Source organism: Trachurus japonicus, chromosome 4 (genome assembly GCF_045865225.1).
Source record: "Trachurus japonicus isolate A0001 chromosome 4, Traja_1.0".
NCBI classification, from domain to species: domain Eukaryota; kingdom Metazoa; phylum Chordata; class Actinopteri; order Carangiformes; family Carangidae; genus Trachurus; species Trachurus japonicus.
This window is the reverse complement of record NC_140910.1, coordinates 19,089,273-19,111,994: the sequence shown is the minus strand read 5'-3', so window position 1 is coordinate 19,111,994 and position 22,722 is coordinate 19,089,273. Positions and strand designations below refer to the sequence as shown.

Genomic DNA, 22,722 nt, shown 5'->3' with positions numbered 1-22,722 from the left:
AAATTAATTGTAGACACCAAACCCAGGTTTACCCCATGCTGTGACCGTGGTTGTTTCTGCTGTAAGGGTGGGCATTTTACCATGGGAGACAAAGGGGATTGACTCACTTTTGCTATCAGCCGTAAGCCACTGGAAGAACCGTGGCCCTTGGCAATTTCATTTTGACTCCATTCTTCAGTCTCAGAGGTTTCCGCTTGTTTTCAATGCCAATGTACAAAACACCATGAACAAACCTGAAGAAGCATGCACTTTTTAACACTTCCCTCCTAAATCACAATACAACAGGATCAGGTGCACAGTTGTCAATGGAAAATACCCAGGAACATGAAAACTTAGTTAGTGTGTGACCAACATGGCAAAGCCACACTGAGCCTGGGCTTCTTGTATGTGTGTCGTAACTTTATGGCTTTTAGATCCTCCTGCCTTAGGTCACAAATCCTTTCTTATTGCACTTATGCCTCCTCCCATTAAAAGTAAACCCACAGCACTCTTGTGGGATCTTACAGGACTTTAACCCCACAGCCAGATCTCCTGCGCTGCTGCTTCCACTGCTCACTTCCTCTGACATCTGTCTGAATGCTAAAATGCTCCAGGCTCAATTTCTCTATTTGTAAGTATGTTCAAATACTAAAGGCAAATCTGTTATTTCTATTTGAAACAATATTGCACATGAGATAATTTTCCGAAGTGCGGATTCTTACGTTAAAGTGACTGATTTCAGCCATGGTACCTGTACAGTACTGTCATTTGAGTGAATGGAGGTAGTACTCCGCCCTCAGGTGTAAGGTAATCCTTATGGATGATCTCAGCCACACACCCATGCATTATTGACGGCTGACGGAAACCCATTTCCAAACAAACAAGATTGTGTTTCAGCATGCTCCCATCTCCGTCCCGCACCTCTGCCAACCATAATATCCCCCTGTGAGTCACACTTTTTCGTGAGTTGTCTTTCACATGGGTACAACAGAGGTTTTGTCAAGAAATAACAATAGAAGTAATGGGATACTCAGAATTATGGGAGAATTTTTTTGTCCCCAAGGTAGGGGTGGGCGATATGGCAAAAATATCATATCACGATTTTTTTAAAATGAAGTCACGATTTCGATTTCATCACGATCTTAAATCGAAAAAAGAAAAACAGACAATTTAGGCCAAAGAACCTTTCTGAACAGATTTTAATCTAAATAGTTGCAGTTTTGCCAACATGTGCAAACAACATAGTAAAAGGTAAACAACAACACTATGATAAAGTGCACTCTTGCAGCATAAAAGGTAGCTTTCAATAAACATGAAAGTAAAATATTAATGAAGACATTACTGTTTGTTTTATTCAACACAGTCATTTTAACAGGATTTTAAGTATCAAAACACTAAATAGCTGATTGAAAAGGGTCAAATAAAGTAACTGTTGTTATCTCTTTTAGCAAACTTTGCAAATGTCCTTTGTTTGCGCTTTGCAGCGTAGAACTGCAGTTTATAGAATGAGCCCCAGACGATCCTACGATCTCTGCACTTTGGCAGATCGTCTACACGCTCTAATCCTTCACGATCTAATATCGCCATATCGCCCAGCCTTAAAGGTTTTAATTTCACTAGTATTTCTTAGTTATTTATAAGCAGTTTTGTCATACAGTATGTTTCTATTAATTTTGGACACTGACCTTTTAAACCCTCACTAGTGTAAAAGTTGAGCAGGATGTGGATTGTTATGTTAATATGTAGAGGTGGTAAATTGCCCTTAGCTTCTATTCAAACAACATCATTAACTCCAGACAACATCTGCCAGTCCTTTACCCAGCTGTTGTCTGCTGGGCTTCTGTTAACTCATCTGCCTTGTGCATCGACGTTCATTTCGGTCTCTAACTGTGTGCAAGTAGTTCATCTTCTGACGTCTTTCACTTCATGCACCTGTCATTTTCTTTTCTTTTTTTTTGTGGTCCCCATCTCCTCCCCCTTCATGTTTTTGTTTGTCCTGTCATCTTTCTCTCTCTTCCCTCTTGCGGTCTCGGTCATTGATGGTACGTGTGCCAGCTTCCACTTGTCCTTGAGCACCTATCCTCCAGCTCCCCTCCCTCAATTTACTTTGATGCTATTTTTATGCTGTCTTGCTCCCGCTGCTCTCTCCTGTCTAGCTGTTTGTACACAGACATTTCTAACCAGCTGTCTCTTCTTTTCTTCTACTTCTACCCCTTTTCCCTCTTCTCTTTTTCTATTGCTCACTTCAGGCTGCTTTGCAGGTAAGCTCTTCCTTTTCCCCCCTCACTGTTGATCCTGTGTCATGTTTGCATGGTTGGATGGATAGATACTGTGGTCTTTGCTTTGTTCTCAGACTCCACTTCTGCAGATCTCATCATTTGTAGGAAGACAAGTGAGCCTGTTCATTACAAATTGAACTGATAAAACTCAATGATTAGATGCAATTTAACAGATTTCATTTGCCCTTGTGCATGTCCTTGTGTGCACTTAAGTCAACCTCAGCTATTCACACATGCTAAATTAACTGAAGTGGTTTTGCTAGTGGCCTTCATCACATTTCTATTTAGGAAACTTGCAAAGCTTTCCAGTTGGATGAAGTGAAGCATGTTTATAGTTATCAGTACAAGTGCAGTGGAAAACCAAAGTATTGTACTGATATACTGTATAATACCCAACAGCAGCATTTGCTTTGACAGTAAGATGATTTGGTAACACTTAACAATAGCTTGGCTCTTGGTCACCAATGCTCCACAGTGTATTACTTATCCCATACATTGATGTTATTTAATGTGATATATTTAGCTCGGCATCGTGCTCATAGGAACTTAGACGTCTGTGGCCTCACAGGGTCTTTAACCCATCATGCTGATTTTCCCCTTTGCAATAGAACCTACAGTATAATGCTATTTTAATACACTATATATAGTATAAACTCATCTAAAGATCCACATCACCCTCAGGGATTAGGGTAATGTGCGCTTGTAACACAATAGACTTCTTCACATGTCTCTGATGTCTGATCTTGCCTTTGTAGTTTTGCCGGTGAAGCAGGTTGTTTACCTGTGGGGCCGTCCTCTTCACTTACTGTTGTTGTGAAACTCCACTGGGTAGTCAGTCTGAGCTAGACTATGAGTTTTGAGAGCTAGATGTTGTGCAAAGGAACTGGTGAATTGTTGTTTATTGATCCCCACATCATTTAATGATTGTCATTATATGTCATTAAGGGTTTTATTCCATCTCACCTACTGTCTCTCAGTCTTACACTTCTTTTATTGTAACGTCTTTTCGTTCCTGTGCACACGGTTCATTTCATTTCCACATGAACCCTTCCCACCATCACTGTATTGATGAAACCCTCCATCCTCACGGGAGTTGAAGGGGGTCCTGAGGTTGTGTTTGGTATGCTTCCTGCCTGCCCGTGTGCATTATTCAGCAGCAGCGCTGTGACCATGGAGCATGACAGTGTCACAGTGCTGCTTTGAGAGGAAGTGATGGGCTGCTGACTGAAAGATTTTTCTGTCTTACCTCGTAAAGAAATAAAACGCAAGTCATTGGATCTGAAACAGCTGTGGTTTTAAAGTGGTCTTTTTGCTTTTCTGTGAGAATAGGCCAGATTCCCTTTAACAGGCAAACATACAAAATGTTTTGATAAAGACTGAAAATGACAGACATTCAGGGTGGTTAAATGTTTGGTTACTTCAGTAACACACACACACGTGGGAGATAAAAGAGTGAAGGGAAAAGCTGAGTGCACGTCTGTTAAACTGAGGTCAGTATAAATGTTTGATGCCTGAGCTCCTGCGCACAGTCTACTTAATTATTCTAACCCAACAGTCACACCGGCAACACTCACACTCACACACAGACTCAGGTGACCTTCGCTGAGAGCATGAGGCCTCGGGAGGAGGAGCGGCAGAGCCTGTGACGAAAGTTTTGATAGATACACACAGAGCCGCGGCAGAGGAGGGGGTGAGAGACGAGTCATGCCGCTTATAGTGGCACACTGTCATTGAGATGCTACACAGGTCGCCTTTGGGATAGAAAAGATTCATCAGCGTCACAGGGAAACATTCACACACAAACAACGTGGCCCACACGTCATAAAAATGAAGATTTTCAGCCGTTTCCACTATGTGTGGTATCTGGTGAGTGCAACTAAGAGGCACTGAGGAAGAGTATGTGTGTGTCCATGCATGCGACAGTGTCTCTGTGCAGATTGTTATTTCTAGAAATAGTCTGTGTCTATGTCTGTGCTTCTTTAGCGTGAGTGCCTCTCTTGTGTGTGTGCTCCACTTTTTTTTGTTTTGGCATATCCCTGATGTGTTAAATATTTTTGTGTTAGCGCGAGGATATACAGTATATCTATCTGTTCTGTGTCGTTCTCTTGCTGTGTGTGACGTTTTAGGAGGTGACAGAGCTCGACTGTTTGCCAGACTACCGCAACTTTTGTGCTTGGAGGTCGACCTCCGTACGTAGAGTCATCGCATCGATTTCCATCTGACTTCCGTTTTGTAGCCTCACCTGTCCCTGTCTTTCCTCTCCTCTCCTCTCCTCTCCCCTCCTCTCCTCTCCTCTCCCCTCCTGCTTGTGCTCCGAGACTGCATTGCAGTGTTTGTGTTCATGTTTACACCTTCATCTCTGTAGAGAGCATAAGTCTTGATGTGTCTTGATTATGCAGCATGCACTTTGATGCCCCATGGTTGGTGCCAGTGTCCACTACAGTGAGCTTCCTGGTTTGATATTAGTGAGTGGTTTGCTGTTGTGCAGTCAGTTGTCTTGTTTTGGCTCTTTGGATAATCAATCAGAGGAAAACCTTGTGTATTTATTTGTATTTTAAGAGCTTGACCACTTTGTGTTTTTAGATATACGTTATAGGGATGAAAATGATTTCCCAGACCTTAGTGGTCATAGAAATTGCTAATCCTGTGTTGGAACAAGAGAACCAAGAAGGTTTTCACATGACAGTAACAGTGCTGCACGTTGTGTTTCATTCTTTGGCCCTAGGGATTGTGGGTCATAAAGTGTTTGTTTGTACGTTTCTACATGTGTGAGTGAATCCACACATGGATCAAAGCGGTCTGTGTCACTGGCATGATTTCCCAGGCAGTTATTTTTTTAAATTCTTTTCAGTGTAGTCATTTTGTTCCACTTTTAGCAGCAGGTCATCTGTTGAATTCTTGAACTGGAATATGTCCGTCATCCTACCGTTCAGAAGCTTAATACAGACACATTTTGTTCCCCTTGTGCACCCAAAATAACCCCACTTGTCCCAGTGTATGTCATGCCAGAAAATGTTATTCCTATGTGTGTGAGTGAGGGGTCATCCATCTGATTACACCCTGGTATCATAAGCAGAGGGGTTTAACACCAGCAATGAGAGGGGGGTTTGCATGCACAAATGGACATCGACCAGTTGATCAAACTGTATTTATGTAGCCTACTTCTTACAGGTTAATGCAGTTTATGCTTTACAGGTGACTGACAAGCCTGTAGTGAGATAGAACAACTGTTACAGTAAAAACTATTTGCCAAATTTCAAAAAGAGAGATGTAATAAATCTGAAATATTAAAACTAGAACCATTAGAATCCTGATATTTCTACATGTGCATGTTTAATGTTTCTGTTTTAAAATAAGTGAAAAGGAGACAGTAGTGTCTGTCTGTCAAATGGATGAGGTCATTTCCGCTTAGGACTCAGATTGATCAGTGTTCGTGTATTTTTCTTGCTGAGTTTGCTACACTAAGGTTTGTCTGTGGTGAGATTTAATTTATCCCTAGTCTCTTCAGAGATTTGGTCACAATGTAGAAGTTTTCGCATTTTCACAAGTTTTAAAGTTTCCAGAGGGAGAAGCCGGTCGATATTGAGTTGTAATTGGTTGCAGAGACGAGGGTACTGTAAATTGACTCCACAAGGACTGGCACGCACGCACGCACGCACACACACACACACACACACACACGCAAGCATCATGGTATTCAATGTCACTTGAAACTGAGAGAGCTGGGAGGGTGTCAGGAAAGTGTGGCAGCGGCTCAGGTAGTTAAAGATAGACTGGCCCATAACAACACAGCAGATTGAGTTACAGCAGAGTTAATGAGAGAAAGGATGCATAAAAGCTCAGCTTGGCAGCGTTTACTCTCAGGAGGACAATAACTAACCCAGTAATCTACCTGCAGGAACTTTGAATGTAGACTTTTAATTTGAAGATTTAACGATTGTTTTTGTGCAAGTATAGAAGTAATGGGAAGGAAATTTGACATGAGGTGTCTTGGCAAACCAGTATCGGACAATAACCATTTACAATATTTATTCGATAGTTTGCATACAAACAAAAGCAATGGTGTATTCACTGTACTTGTTTCTACCATTATATCATCTTCTCATTCATGGTTTTCAGTATTTTGTTGCATATCCATTTAATCTCGTCTCTGGGGAAGTATATTGGTTGGAATAGATTACTAATCTTTCAGCGTAAGGCTGTTGTTTCTGTCTTTTCTGGGTTATGGTGTGAAACAGCATGCTGGTCAGTGTGAGCAGAGGCTATACTGTTGGCCATTTAGCACTTATTAATTAAACTAATAGTTCACGTTTGTCACTTCAGAATAAAATCATTAGCAACAAAGCATCTACAAGGATAATGTAGAAGAAAAAATATATTACTGCCACCATCGTTTATGTCCTTTTCCTTCCCCTCCATCTTGTTTTCAGGATTTCTCACATGACGACACCAAGCTGGAGTACAATGTGGACGCAGACAACGGCATCGCCATGGAGGGTTATCTGTTTAAGAGGGCCAGCAACGCCTTCAAGACTTGGAATAGGTACAACAGATGCACACAGTCAGCCATTTTATGAATACATTACATTTGATTGACCGATCAAGCCTTGCTCTTGTCGGCTGATAATGGATTTAAGAGGCCAAGCACTGCCATTAGAATTTAGAACAGAGATATGAAAGGCGTTTTACATTTTAATGCCTCAGCAAGTGCTTTAAAATATTGTCATACAAGGGCTTTCTTTATAATGGATGCAAGAATCTAACTCGCTGGTAATAAGAAGGAAGAGATTATGCATTAGTGGACAAATTGAATGAACATTTTAATACATTTCATGTCAGTCAGTTAACCCTCTCACCTTTGTCTTTACAAGTTGACCCATACAACTCAGGCTGTATTCATATCCATACACTTCCATACACTTAAATATTGGTGTTTACTCAATAAAGAAATAGATGAATTAAGTCACTGTTGCCCTCCAAAAACGCACTTTTGTCAAGAACCTATACTCAAATACAGTCTCTTCAAACATGAGCTTACGCACTCCCTGTTGAATCCATTCATTTGGTCATCAAAGGATGTTAACGTGTTATTTTAGGAGCATCACTGGTATCTGCATGTGACTTTGTTTTTTAATGAACTCATGATCTCCTTTCAGACGTTGGTTCTCCATCCAAAACAATCAGCTAGTGTACCAGAAGAAATTCAAGGTATGTCAAGTGACTCCCTGAAAACCAACCACAATCAAATATGCATGTGTTTGACTTCCAGCACAAATGTCCCTCCATGTATTTTTAACAGGATGCTGTAGCCTAACTGTATATAGAGCAATTAAAAACCAGTGATTGGCGTTGGACAAAATGCAGCTGCATGTGTGTAGATGTATTTCTGTGTATCTCAACTATTAAGATGTAGCCGTTGTGCAACTGAAGTCACATTCTGCACTGTTTCTAAACTTTTTAGTTTACAGACATTGAAGAACATGTGTGTGCAACTCTATAGAAAGAATTGTGTCTACTGTACTGTAGTATTTTATTGCCCAACCGCAAGTTATTTTTCTACGTTTTAAGAGGAGTTGGACAAAAACAGCTTGTGGTGTGGTTTGACACTCTGCAATGCCAACAAAGCAGAGGAAATATTACATTTCGCTAGTTTATTCAGTAACACTCCTTTTTATCTGGCAGGTACCAGTTGAGCTACATTTTTTTTTGTAATTTATAAGCTCAGAGATACGTGATATATTCAACAAAGTTGGAGAAAAACATGCAATAGCAGTTGAATTAGATGAATCAGTCTGCATGAGATTCTTGTGCATTGTGTTTAACCAAAGTGTCTGTGCTGTTCCCTCAGGACAACCCTACAGTGGTGGTGGAGGATCTTAGGCTATGTACAGTCAAACACTGTGAAGACATAGAGCGTCGCTTCTGCTTCGAAGTGGTATCACCCACCAAGTAAGTCTGAGTCACTGAAATGTCGCCCCTCATCAGTCTAATGAGCACAGCAATATGTTAAGAAGAAGGTGGTACAGTAGACTAGTGTATCCAACCCCCTACCACATGCACACACACGCACACACGCACACATGGAGCTGCCAGCAGTGGTGTGATGTCTCTCTGTCCCAACAGGAGCTGTATGATGCAGGCAGACTCGGAGAAGCTGCGACAGGCCTGGATCAAAGCCGTCCAGAACAGCATCGCCACCGCCTTCCGTGACAAGGGAGATGATGGCGAGGTAAAAAAAACAACAACAAAAAACAGACACAGTCAGATGAATTTGATGGTTGAAATGATTCATGTAGAAACATTTCAGAAGAGCTAAAAACCTAGTCACAGACAGTGCTATGAAAGTAAAAGAGAAGTAGTCTGCCCAAGAGAGACATAGGGAAAACAAAGAAAATGTATTTTGGTTTCATGATTTATTTGCTCCTTTGTTAGATAATCTAAAACTGCATTAATATGTATTTATGTGTGTAACACTGACTTGCTATACTTAGATTTCTGTTTAGTCATTTTCCCTTTCGTGCCCTGTAAATGTTTGCTTCTCACAATTACCCCAAAAGGATTCCCTCCCAAAGTTTTCTTTCATCCTATCCCAACTTTAATAAATCCTCACTTGCTCTTTTTGGCTGACTCCCATCTCTCTCACGTTAGAAATTGGACAGGAAATCATCAACATCAACAGGCAGTCTGGACTCCGGTGGGGAGCCAAAAGAGAGATCGCTGAAAGGAGAGAGCGCCCTGCAGAAGGTCCTGGCCATCCCGGGAAATGCCTGTTGCTGCGACTGTGGCCAACCAGACCCCCGCTGGGCCAGCATCAATCTGGGCATCACCCTCTGTATACAGTGTTCTGGCATTCACAGGTAAAGCACTGTTTGAACAGTTGAGCAAATAATATGGAAGCAAGGTGCAGGACTGTAAATAATAAAGGGATGTGGAGTATTCAGATGAATAGAATATGAAATTTGAAGTCAGTCTGTTCTAAACTGAACAACTTATATACTGATTTTTTTTTCTAAAAGAGAAACTGAGAGCAACTAATTAACTCAAGGAACCAAAAATGATTTATTTATCACTTTACAGGAGAAGAGTTTATGTTGTGTTCACTGTGATTGCTTTAGTTATGGAAAGTATTCTCCATCAGAGCATATGTACTGTACAAAATGTGTGTTGAAATGTAAACACACTGATATGAACACTTGGTATGTTGTCATGCTGTTTAATTACTTGGCAGGGTCAACTATTTAATTATTATTCAGGCCGAGTTTTGATTTAAAAAGTCTCCAGGTCACTTGTGTTTTCTATTTAAAATAATTATCACATGGGAATCAGGCTGCCTTTGTAAAAAAAAAAAAAAAAAAAAAGTAATTTGGATAACTACGTTAGGGTTTGTATTGTGATTTCCAAGTCAGGGTAGGTTGAAAAATATGAAGGATTTAATTGAACTGATTATAGAAATTATAATCCTATAAATGACTGAATGAATTTGTGGCATCTGTAAATCTCTGCAACTTTACTTCTAGTAATATTTTTATAGGATACATTTTAAGTTACAGTACATAGAGATGTAGGCTATATGCCATTGATTTGTATTCTGTACATACAGGGATTTTGTTCTCTTAAATATGTAAATATGCTGATCTCCACCTTGTGGCTAAAACCTGAACTACACCTGTATGTTAAAAGTATTGACTTCACAGCATTGAGCCTTTTAGGCCACTGTCAATTAAAAGTCTTTGTGTTGTTTCATCTGCAGGAGTCTTGGAGTGCATTTCTCTAAGGTTCGCTCTCTGACTTTGGATACTTGGGAACCAGAACTTCTTAAGGTCGGTCGAAAAAAGCTGATGTACTTGAAGTGTTTAGCTCAAAGTGAAAATCTTTCTTTAGTCAAGTTCTGTCTTCCTAACTTTTATATCTTTTTATAGTACACATTTAAGTTAATGCTGAGTGGTGCTGTTGTTTTTTAGGTTTATTATGCAGCTGTGTTTACTCATTTTTCTGTTGTTGTTTTTTTTTCACCACAGTTAATGTGTGAATTGGGAAACGGAGTGATTAACCAGATCTATGAGGCTCGGCGGGAGGAGCTGGGATCCAGAAAACCGCAGCCAGGAGACCCAAGGTACAGCACTAGGAGAAAGCATTTGGTATTTTCAAAGCAAAGGAAATGAAGTGTCCAGGAAATAAATCTTTCTATAAATGTTTCACCCACAAACACTCTCTCACAGACACGAGGTAGAGGCCTACATCAAAGCCAAATACGTGGACCGCCGGTTTGTTCGCCGGCCGTCAGACGAGGAGCTTCGTCACAAAGTGGTTTCCCTGAGCAAACAGGAGAAGAGGCTGAGCAGTAGCTCCGAGCATTTGCCACCAAGACCGCCGCCGCCTACCCCCAAACTCCGACCTGGTTCAAATGCCTCCGGACAGACAGGTCAGTAGTACATGAATAAATTCCTCCCTCGTCCCCGAACCTGAAGAAATGACAAACAATTCATAGGGTCTGATTAACAACAAAACTAATTTTGACCCGGCATTGCACTGGATGGGTTTAACATCGACAACGTCAACAAACTGTAATGTTTGAAAATCAGTATGTTGAGAGTTGATGTATTAGAAATCAGTGGATGGTGGCTTGGCTGTTGGGTTAGTTTTTAATCTCTTGCTTTGATCATTTTCCCTAATCCTGATTGGCTGGTTGGATTTCTCCTTCTCAGATTGGGAATAGTCTTTATCCCATATTACTGTTTTTTGTTTAGTTTAGTTCAGTTTTCTTTTTCTTTACTGTCTTCCTCTACATTTCAAATTTTCTCCAACCCAGTGGTTCCTGGCTACATAATGATTTTCACTTTGAGTCTTTACATGCAGCAAACAGAACTTTTAATGCCTCTTAAAAAACAAATTGACACTTCATGAAGAGAGCAAAGTTCATATAGTGTAGTTGTGTCCACCCACCCGGCATACTGTGTGTTCTCTGTGAGCAGCATATGTCTAAGCCTTCTTTGCCTCCCATTGCTTCTTGTAGTGAGTCTCCTCTGGTGTCAGCTGAGCTGGTAGTCTAACTCTCTGTGCTTTCACCTTGCTCCCCTCTCTCTCTCTCTCTCCTTTTGCTCAATTTCTCTTTTTTCACTCTCTCTCTTTCATTTCCTTCACTTTCCTTTCTTTTCCTTTCCTTTCCTTTCCTTTCGTGGCTGTTTTGTGCTTATGAACTAACCCCTGCTCTCACCGCCTACCCCCCCACCTTACCCCACCCCCTCCCTCCCTCCCTCCCAACCCCACAACCCCACCCTGACACTTAATTTACTCCCTTCGCCCTTCAATATCCAAACTCCCGTCATCCCTTGCGTAGCTGTTGCCAGCGGCTCGGAGGCCCGCCGCGACTCTCTCTTCTGTCCTGACGAGCTTGACTCGCTCTTCTCCTACTTTGACACCTCCTCCAAGCTCAGGAGCAGTAAGTACTAAATGCTCAGTGTTTCGCTTGCTTCTCCACCCCCCCCTCTGTCCATTCGTGTTCACTGCTTTGAGGCTGTGGACTAACAACCCTCCATCTACTCCTCTCTTCCTCCCTCATCCAGACCCTCCTAATGGACCACCCCACATGTCGCAGAGCGTACCATGTTTTGTTTTTTCCCCAGGGGGTTTGGGGTGTGTTTCTCTCTCACATGGTTTTGGTCTTGTATTTCCATTTGCATCTGTCTCATCTTATTTTTTGGGGGACCTAAGGTATAAGGTGATGGTGAGGATCTGTCCTTGAGTTCTCATTCTGTTGATTTCATTATGTGCACACTTAATATACAAAATATTAGAGCCACCTACTGCCTCTGGTAATTGGAATAGGAAAAAAAAGAGCATCTAAGAGATGTTGAAGTTTGGTTTCAGGTGCAGAAATACAAATGCCTTTATCCAAAGGCTTCATGAGGAGGTAGTCCGAGCTGAGGATTGTGATTATGCGTCGTTCACTGTAAAAGTAACCCAGACTCTTTGCCTTGCAGTAAAAAGTGCAGACAGTGGCATTCAAAATAGTGCTGATGGAAGCAGGGAAATGCTGGCCAACACCCCCTCCAATCACAGCCTGGCAGATGCAGGTGAGACACACAAAGTTAAAATCTCCCGTTAAATGGGACAAATAATAATATTTAGTTGATGGGTTAAGTTTAGCTGCACTGCATCACTTCCAGGGAGAAACACCCAGCCCCTCTAAAGACGTGCATCCTTTCTTTTACTCTCAGATGCTGCTGAGTCTCCGCCCATGCCCATGCCTGCCGTGCTGCCTCCTCCGTCGCCCTGTAAGGAGATGGTTTTCTATGAGCCCAAGGAGTACAGCCCCGGTCTGCAGCTTTACTGGGCTTCATGTGCCCGCAGCCTGCCGGACATGGCGGAGGCCCTGGCCCACGGAGCCGAGGTCAACTGGGTCAACACAGAGGATGACAAGAGGACGCCACTCATCATGGCTGTGCAGGGGGTAAATATGGCCACAGGTTATCCAGTCAGATTGGTCCCATTTGCTTTTTTGAATGGATAGTTTGTTTGCTAATATTTTTTAATTTAGTTGGACTTTTTGGTGTTGAACAGTCAAATGGGTGCACATTTAGGAACTAAAACCAGCAGTATAGTAATGCACAAGTGCACAAGACACAAACTCAGCATTGTCGAGTACATGATTGCTGAAAAGTGTGGTGATGGATGAGGTGATGAAGGCCTGTGCGAACAATTTGTAACGCTTCTGTGAACATTTGTGCTCTGTCACCTGACAACAATCCAGTGTGTCATTATATCAACGTTTCATTTCAGGGCTCACTGGTCGCCTGTGAGTTTTTGCTTCAAAATGCAGCTAATGTGAACCAGCAGGACACTCAGGGTCGGGGACCCCTCCACCATGCCACCATGCTGGGACACACAGGGTTCGTTTCCACATCTCCCGACCATCATTACTGCACCTCATAACACCGAATTTTTTTGAAAAGGGTCATAAAACTCTTTTGATTGTGTTTGATCTCTGTTTCAGGCAAGTGTGTTTGTTCTTAAAAAGAGGAGCCAATCAAAACGCTGCAGACATTGATGAGAAAACGCCCCTGGCTATAGCGGTGGAGGCAGCCAACGCAGACATTGTCACGCTGTAAGTGTCCTCTCTATTATCATTACTCTTAGTTGTCATTGTCTTGATTATCTGCTGAAAGAGTTGCCTTGGTTACCTGCTGTGCAGTGCAGTCAACCAGCAGCACCACTGCCACATACTTTGGACACATTGTGGTTTTGGTGCTTTATTTGAGGGAACACTGAGTACAGGCAGTTGTATTGTTTTTTTTATTGTCTGTTTGTTCGTTTTTTATTTTATTTTAACACTTCAAAAACTTTCTTGGAAAGCAAAGGCAATGAAATGCTGAAGAAGACGTTGTGAACACCATGTTTAGATTTAAATAATAATAATTAAAGATTTTGTTCCCTCAAATCACTAGTCACATTATATTATTCATTAATTGCCCCTTATATGACATATTGCATTGAGGTCTGGGGAAACACATACAGAACAAATACAAATTCTATTTTTTTATTGCAAAAAAAGGCTATAAGAATCATCAGTAATAAACCTTTCCGTGAGCCAACCAACTCACTATTTAGTCGCCTGAACATTTTGAAATTCACGGACTTAGTTGATTACATTACAATACAAACCATGTACAAAGAAAAAAAGTAAACTTCTTCCTCAAGATATCCAGAATCTGTTTAAAATGAAGGATTCCAGTTATAACCTGAGAAGACCACTATTATTTGAGAAACCAAAGACTCGAACTACTGTAAAAAATCATAGAGGGGTTAACATCTGGAATAATTGTCCTGAAAATATCAAATTATGCTGTACTCTAGTCAGCTTTAAAAAACTTTATAAGAACAACATAATTTCTCGTTACAGTATGGAAAATTAAGTTCAATGATTTTGTACTATTGGGTTACGCGCTGTGTACAATTCTTTATTTTGTTGTGATCAGAAATTTAAGTGTACTGATTAATTTCAAATGTCTGTGATCTGATCCTATTGTATTAATGCGTATATATATATATATATATATATATATATATATATATATATATATATATATATATATATTTATTTTTTTATTTTTTAAGGTAAAAGGGGTAGGGGTATATAAGCTTTGGCTTCAACCTACACCCTTTCGGTTATATAAGTTTGATATACCGAAATAAATAAATTCATTCATTCATTCATTCATTCATAAAATTATTTTAACTTGTAGGTGAGGGTGAAATTACAGTGACCTGGTCAGTGTCATTTAAATAAAGCGTGGCCAGTAATGACTCACTCGCTTTACACACTCACAACTACACACAACTGTTTACGAAACACTTCTACATTTGGCCATTTAATGATGAGCTGAAAGAGCTTAGACGCTTTTGTCAAAACCATCATGCAGCATGTGTCTGCCATCTGCCAGCATGTTTTTGGCCACAAGATGTCACCGCTCAGTCAGAAACGATGTAGTACCTCCTTTACTCTAAACAGTGGTCTGTTATTCAGAAGTTAAGGACAGCTAGAACTGAGGATGTGTATATTTCTTAAGAATAAACATTGTAACTGGCATGTCTGACAAATCAGCTTCAGGAAACTCAATTCAAGCCTCCTGTTTCTTTACTCGCTCCCCAGGTTGCGACTGGCGAAGATGAACGAGGAGATGCGAGAGGCGGAGGGGCCCTACAGCCAGTCAGGTCAATATAACACCAACAGCCCGACCGAAATGCAGTACAGGAAGTGCATGCAGGAGTTTATTAGCCTGCAGCTGGACGAAACTTAATGAAACTGTCCGCTCCCATCCAAACACAGGAGCAGCTTATACTGCTCGGAGGAAATGTAAAGCCCACGTTTCAGAGTTGGGGTCAGTTGACTTAAAAAAAACAAATAGCACAATAACAAGAGGACGGCCTAAATCCCCACACAACTCATTCTCAGTGGGTTGATTATGAATCAGAGGCATCCTCTTTATTAAGACGCCTTCCTATAAGGAGACATTTGATCCACTGACTCTAATGATTGATTAGAGTGAACTGAATCCAACTCTGTCTCAGACGTGGTCCTGTATTTTGCTGTTACTCTGAATGAATGCAACCTCTACTTTAACCTCCCAGCTCCCGCCGGGCGCTGGGCAAACTGCACCTTTGTCTGGTGGTACAGCATCAGGTGCTAGACTGTGTTAATGTGACAGGGTTAAAGCCATCGACTCTGGACATTACTGAAGAGTTTTGTTCCAAAGTGGAACATCCACTTTTTCAGTTCAGTGACTGTTACTGACGTAGAATAATTTAATAGCACAAAATTAAAAGAAACAGTGTCACTTTTTACTAGATAGTCTGTACTTTCTCCGTTTACGTGTAGACGATGCTACTTTTGTTGATTCCCTCTGTTTAAGAGGTTTTCAATGATTTATAGTAAATAATGGAAAATGTGTTTTCTTGGGCCAGAGTACTTCTTCAGTACATGTTTTAATTAGTATGGAGACTCTGCTATCAATCAAAGTATCTTTGCAAAAAATTAGCTACCCAGTAACTGCCACCAGTATCCAGTGACACTCAGACCTCAAAGTGAAGGCAGTTTTCACTATCTGGCAATAATTGTGACTTTTGAATGACATTTTTGTATAATCTGAGGAGTCTGGAGAGGCTTAATGTGTGTGTACAAACCGCATATTTTCATCTTAAATTAACTTGTCAGAAGTAATTTATGCACATTCCTGTTGATGGTTATGCAACTACTGTACCATTTCCCGTGACTGTAAGGTTCCTGTTTGAAGTCTTAACAATTTTCAAGGCCTGTTAACTTATCTGAAGTGTATGTTGTCCGGACATGATGCATCTTCCTTGTGGTCAGAAAAAAAGAAGTCTATTTTTCTTTAGTTTGCTTTTTTTATAAAGATAATTCTAGGAACCGTATGGATAATTATACATACTGTATATGTTGTAAATGTTGTGCATACATACATTTCTTTATAGTCTGACAGAGCAGAGTTGGGAGTAACTCTGGTTGCACAGGGGTGAATGCCACGAGGGACACATCCTTGCTTTTCTTGTTTTGATTGTGACGTATTTACTTCCTGTTTTGACAATATTGTGTCTTGGTTATTAGTCGGTTAAGTGTGTTTGCCCTCAACCGCGGGAAATCCAGAATTGTAAGACGAAAGGCCTTGTAGTGCCATCGCATCGATTGTCTTGAATGTTAGTGGATTTGTACTCAGATGTAGAAAAACCATCAGAGGATGGTTCATCGTCAAAGCAACAAGTGCAATAGTCTAGAAATAATGTCCACATGTAACCATGTATAGCTTTTTAGCACCTGCTAGTACTCGCTTATATTTATATTAATCATATGTGAGCTTTATAAAAAAAAAAAGTAGATATTCACAAAGAATGTGTCAAGAGATGAGTGTGAGGCTCACTTGAGTTTTATTGATAGTGAATGAAAAAAGAATCCAAGCGTACCCCAGTTTCATCCCACATCTCCACACCATGCAGCTCCTAATCCTTTGCAGGGCACCAAAGCACTTTGATTAAATGGTCATTTCTGCTGATTCTCATCAGTGCAGCAGTGCAAAACGATATATGTTTTGTATTTAACCGCCGACTCGTCTGGAGATGCGCTGGCTTGTTAGAATAGAGACTGCTGATTGTGTTGTGATTGCTTTTTACAGACAAAGTGTTTATGTCCTTTTAGAGTAGACACTGAGGCGTTTGTTTTTTAGATTGTAGAGAAAAGGGATTTGTGCATTTACTACGTGTGTTGATGACATGAGGATGTGCTCAGAGTTACCGTCCATTTGTCCAAAAAATAATGCAGCATGTTGTAGATCGAGGGCTAGAGGAGCTGCTGTAGGTACAGTAGCCTGACTGTTAATAGCCCGAGTGCTGCTTTTTATTTTTAAAGAAAAAAAAGTGGAAAATCCTTTGTGGTCAATTTTTCCCGCTTTTAAAAAAAATTAAGACCTGAATGTTTTGGACCTACAACAAAAAAATTCTTCTTATTTTTTTAGCTTGTGCAATAGTCGTCGTCGATAGAGAATGATACACAGACTGTTGCTAGCGGTCGTTGGCTGAAAGGTCAAGCAGTAGACACACCAGCAGTGGTCCTGAGAGGAAGACGAGTGTTTAGCAGCAGCAGCAGCAGCAGCAGAGGGTGAAGTACGTGCTTCCAGTCACTGAACGATCCTTGCATCATTTTGCTTTGCGAGAGGATTTGCCTTGTGCCGGCATCAGCTCCGCGTCCCCTTTGATACCCGAGGGGGCCTCTTCATCAGCGCCTCCAATCAGCTGATGAATGACGAGATGTTCGGGGGGTGATGATGAATGTGAGGGGGGAACTAACCTCATCAATCCTGCCTCCCCCTTTATTTTTTATTAAAAATGACAGTTCCCTCCACTCAAGTGTTCCTATCTGATTGAGTGCAGAGAGGCGGTTCTCAGCCTGAGGGTTGCTCTGTGATTTAAACATGAGTACAACAACAGTATATTTTTAAGATGTAACAATAATCCTTTTATTATTTTCATAAATATATATTTTTCTTTGTCTCCTGCCGTCTTCTTAAAAAAAGAAATCATAAAAACCCAAAAAGGGGGGGGGACACCCGCAACTCAAACAGGTTGAGAACTGCTCCACTCTTCTTTATTGCTCTCATCCACGTCTCTCTCTGTAAATTCACTCTCTCGGTTCTGTATTTTTGCTTTTCTGTTCTCACTCTCCTCCCCAGAGTTTGTGCCTTTCTTCTGTTCTTCTGTTTTCTTTGGGGGTGCTGAGGCCAACACAACTGTATTTTTTTGTACATAAACTCCTGCACTTTAAACACAATACAGTTGTTGACAAAAACTACTCTCTGTGGGCTTGTCTTTTTCTTTCTCTGAGTCGATCTCCAGCTGCTCATGAGAAGAGGCTTTCTGGCTGATTTTCACGCACATTTTGCTCTTTGCTTCTTTGCTGTTCTTTCCCATCTTTTCTCTGGCTCTGTGTTGATCTGTTTCATATTTCGAGCCACGCTGACAATCTGACAGGTATGGCTGACTTTTTCTTTTTCATTCTTGTTCTGATGACACTGTCATTTATGTGCATAAATCCTTCACTCTGCAAAACACTTGATATTTTATCCTGCTGTGTGCCTACATGGTCGAGAGAGAATACATTTCATGACTCTTGTAGTAGTTTATCATAATGATTCTATTGCAGCAGGTAGTGAGATGTGCCCAGGCTGTGGATAGACAGCAACCACCATGCCTGAAAAGTCCATATTTCATTTTTTAAGTAACAAAAATCATGCTAATGTTATTAAATGATACAAATGTTATCACACACTGTTGTCTCTGTGCTCCTGCACCACAGCAGGAGATACAGTTTGATGTTGTTGTTGTTGTGTTGATGGTTACTGTTGTTACTCTAGTTAATCCTGTAGCACTCGTGCTTCCCAACCTTTCTGTCCTGTGACGCCTTTTAAAATGAAGCAATATCTAATTGTGGGTCTCCAAACTCTAGTTGTGAAGAGTCCTGCGTCAGATTCTTTGATTTGTACTGTAATGCAAGCCTGGAAAAATGAAAACGTTAAGGGATTCGTCAGGGAAAAATAACATAAATCTGCAGGAAATAACTTAATGTAACAGATGTTGGGAACCACTGCTCTGTCGGCCTTCTTTTTTATTTTTGTTGATGCTCACATCTTGTTGTGTGTTGTTTGTCGTACTTTCAGGAGACGAAACCTACCAGGACATCTTCCAGGACTTCACCCACATGGCCTCCAATGATCCGGACAAGCTGAACCGCTACCAGCAGTACGACACGCAGCGACCCTGACGCTGCAGAAAACACCCTCCACTAGCACTTGGAGAGACGCCGTCTGCTCCACCTGAGGGGCAGAGGAACGAACATCTGCCTCCAGCCTGCTCAGTTTTCCTCCAATAACCCTCAGAAACATCTGCATCAAAGCTGGTTAGTGCCACCACAGCTGGACACATGTCACCATGTCGACCACGGCTGAAGGTCCCTTTGCTCAGTCTAATGTGACATGCAGCTGTGGTTAACAGCCCTTGTTCAAAAGTTCAAGCGCTTCACTCGAGTGAAGGGGAACGTCTGTGAATGGAAACACCTCACTTTTTTAAAAAAAACAAACTTTTTTTAATGTTTTAAACTGTGCTCAGTAGGACATATTACAATAAGTGAATGGTACAGTGTTAAAGCCTTTGAAAGGATTTGCAGAGTAATAAAAAAAAAATCAGTTGATAATTGAAGTCAGTCTGAATGTAGAGTTTTAGTGTCACACTTGACAAAAACAGAAGTGTGCTCTGTCAGCTGTAGAGAGAGGTAAGTGCATGACAGACTGTTTAATACTCCCTTTCAATTCTTAAGTGCTTCCCCTTTGCAGTAGGACTCCTTTATGAGCATAGGCGTCATTTTTGTATCAAAGTTTTCTTCTATGAACTCTCAGCAGCTTTTACATACATGGCAACGTGCTTTTACTTATTTGCACAAATCCCTTTGTCTTAATTTGCCACTGATGTTTACCAGTTTTTATGGTAAGACTTTGACGTGTTGAACAGTGTACAGTGATTTATGGAAACAGACATGTTATTGGTGCGTCTTTAATGTTGAATAGATTTTTTTTTTTTTCTATCTGAATGATTTTATTCTCCCATGTGTCAGTGCGCCAGTCACCCTCATTACTCTGTGTTAAAGCAATGGCTTCAGTCAGCTGAGCTGATTGTTCACTTGTAGTGTCAGTCTCATGCTGATATGAGAGTAAAATGTAAAGGACTGTACGTCAGTCTGAACCTATAGAGCTACAGTATGTGGACATTTTATTCCTATTGATTTTAGTTTGGTTGGCAACTTTGTTTTTACAGGTTCATAATTTTGTAACAGTTTCCACTGAGGTTTCCTGGAAGAAACTGTGTGATTTGCTAATAATTAAAGTGAAGGGAGGATTTTCCTTTCAAAGAACCCAACTAAATGTTTGTTTAATACTGGAAAACGTTAAGTTTCAGTCCAAGCTGATTTGGCGACACTTGTGGTTACCACAGTAATAGAAAGTGCATTTTTAATACCACAGCAATTCATCATCCAACAGCTCATGGAGGCTGCTCCTACTTATTTCAGGACTCTCTTTCTAAAGTAAAGAGTCAAAAATGTTGAGACTAAGTTTTTTGACAACAGAAATGTCAGTGGCTTTTACTATTTCACAATAAAAAAACACCCTCTGTTTACCCAGCTTAAAAGCAACATGTTTGAGGATGTTCAATGAAGCTGATCAGCCAGTAAGAAATAAAATTGTCTGTGTAGAGGTGGCCGTGGACAACTCTGGCAAAATTACACATTATTTTTTCTGGAAGCTTCCCTAGAAATTACTAAGAAGTAATTAGGAAATTATGGACTTATACCACAGTAAAGGGAAACCAAAATACCATAGTTGAATTTCTTTTTCCTTTTTGGTTTTGCTTTTTTTGTTTGTTTGTTTTTTCTCAGAATAAATTGCACAGTCTGGTATTTGTGTAAAGGTGACAACGGAGTTTTAACACCACTGTCATTTCACATAGTGTAGTTGTTAAAGAAACATTTGACTTGCAGAGTAAACACTTTCTGGTCTTGTTCAGACGCCTTAAACTCAGAAAATGAATTCTGCAGATTTCACAATAGAAGTTATGCACTGCGCTGTAGGAACTGTTATTTTCTTTGTCGTCCTCTTATAAAACTGTACATCTTCACTTTCTCTTTTACGCTTACAATATTATATAGCAAGTTATCATATCAGTGTGAGAGGAAATCTTTGGCCAATGCAACATGGGATACAGTTCTTGTACATTTTGTACAGATGTTTTTGAATTCTCCTGAGAGCTGAAGTATAAAGTTAGAGGTACTTGAATCATTAAATAAGCTTTTGTAAATGCTGTTCTTTGTATCCTGCAGTAATTTTAGCCCATTTTATATTGCCTGTCTGTAAACCAGTATACATGTACTGTATATTCTACCTGTCATATATAAGGACTTCAATACATACGGACTGAGGAGCCAACTCTGAATGTTGATTCTTTTGTTGTTTGCTGAGTTGCTGACTTCACATCTGTCTCACGTCACAACTCTCTCATCTGGAAAAAAGTAATGGAGCCTTATTTTTTCTTAGGGCTAAAGAAAATAAAACTGTTAAAACACAACAAAAACACATCAATTGAAAAAACAAATCACGACAAATAGACTCTAAAAGAGTCAGCCATCGTGTTTCATCTTAATCACAAATGATTTTTTCAACAGTGAAGCACTGTTTCATTGAATTGGCCAATGTGCACTTGGTTTATTAACACTCCTACGTCAGTGGCCGATTATAGTTAGTTTGCATTTTGTAATCTTTCTAATTCAGAGTCTGAAAGTTACAATCTGATTAAAAAGAGTCTAAGAAAACACAAGAACTCAGGTGCTTCTACTTCTCTGTATCTGCTGCCCAGACTGTTTTATTTAATCTAATTTAAACATGTTGACTTAGTACATCATAGTTAATGAGTGTGTCAGTCAGATACTCCTCTTAATATATATATATGAATTTGAAGTGTTTTATATATTGACATACAGTACATGCTCCTAATCATCACTATTGAGGCTTTCACTGGTGTTTTGGTTGTTGCTCCATCGTCTTTTCTGCCCCTGTTTTGTTTCTTTGCAGACTGAATAACAGCAGTAATAACAGTTATGTAATGTTTGTATCCAGCAGGGGGAGGGCTGATTTCAGTCTTTGTTTTTTTTCTAAGGATAAATTCTATCTAGAGCATGTGGAGTCTGGGATCCGTAAAGGAAACTTTATGTAAGTTTAATTAATTCACTTCACTTCATTTTCGTTACGTTTCTCTTTTACGTAGTAGTGGGTCATTTCTAAACACTGAATCTGTTTTATCAGTAAACCTTCATAACTCTAATGTTAACCTCAGCTGAACTGACATGGACATTATTAGTTTCTGATATAAACACAGGTGTATTCATGCCCTCCTAGTTGCTCCACGTGCACAGATGAAGCCATAACTTCATCCCCTTGCCAGCATTCATACACATCTGTGAATATACGTATTGCCTGGTCCCATTCCACCTTTAATAATTACAGCGTGTTTATTTCTGCAGCTGCTTAAATGAGAGGCATGCAGGCCCGTAGTGCCCACTACTCCACATGAGTTATGGCGGCCTGTGTGTGTGTACAGTAGGCCAACCTGTGTGTTTAGTCTGCTGCAAACTAATGTTCCTGAAAACACAACGCTTTCTCAACAATGCGAGCACCATCATAACTCAGCACAATACTCCTGGACTCGCTCACGTTAAACACACAGCACAGCTTCTCTTCCTCACTCTTCAAAATGTTGTAAAAACTGTGTCAAAGGAGGATGAAGCAGCGTGACATGAAATAAACATAGGAGCCACTGGAAATGTGAAGCTCAGCCACCGCTGCTAACTTCACTTGAT

The 22,722-nt window shown here is 40.5% G+C and overlaps 1 protein-coding gene across 2 annotated transcripts in view; it reads left to right on the top strand.

Annotated features, from left to right (window-relative positions):
• LOC146988835 (arf-GAP with coiled-coil, ANK repeat and PH domain-containing protein 2-like) overlaps positions 1–21,295 on the top strand; it is a 52,071-nt gene extending 30,776 nt beyond the window's left edge. Inside the window, exons 10-24 of one of the 2 annotated variants that reach the window (XM_085774544.1) lie at positions 6,689–6,801; positions 7,415–7,466; positions 8,107–8,207; positions 8,382–8,487; positions 8,907–9,115; positions 10,009–10,078; positions 10,277–10,371; positions 10,478–10,680; positions 11,596–11,697; positions 12,239–12,331; positions 12,476–12,708; positions 13,038–13,147; positions 13,252–13,362; positions 14,908–14,969; positions 18,980–21,295. In XM_085774544.1, the coding sequence (XP_085630670.1) occupies positions 6,689–6,801; positions 7,415–7,466; positions 8,107–8,207; positions 8,382–8,487; positions 8,907–9,115; positions 10,009–10,078; positions 10,277–10,371; positions 10,478–10,680; positions 11,596–11,697; positions 12,239–12,331; positions 12,476–12,708; positions 13,038–13,147; positions 13,252–13,362; positions 14,908–14,969; positions 18,980–19,083 (1,764 nt within the window). In that variant the 3' untranslated portion in view covers positions 19,084–21,295. The remainder of the gene's footprint in view (positions 1–6,688; positions 6,802–7,414; positions 7,467–8,106; positions 8,208–8,381; positions 8,488–8,906; positions 9,116–10,008; positions 10,079–10,276; positions 10,372–10,477; positions 10,681–11,595; positions 11,698–12,238; positions 12,332–12,475; positions 12,709–13,037; positions 13,148–13,251; positions 13,363–14,907; positions 14,970–18,979) is intronic. The other variant, XM_085774545.1, reaches the window with a different exon arrangement.
• Positions 21,296–22,722: the final 1,427 nt, after the last annotated feature.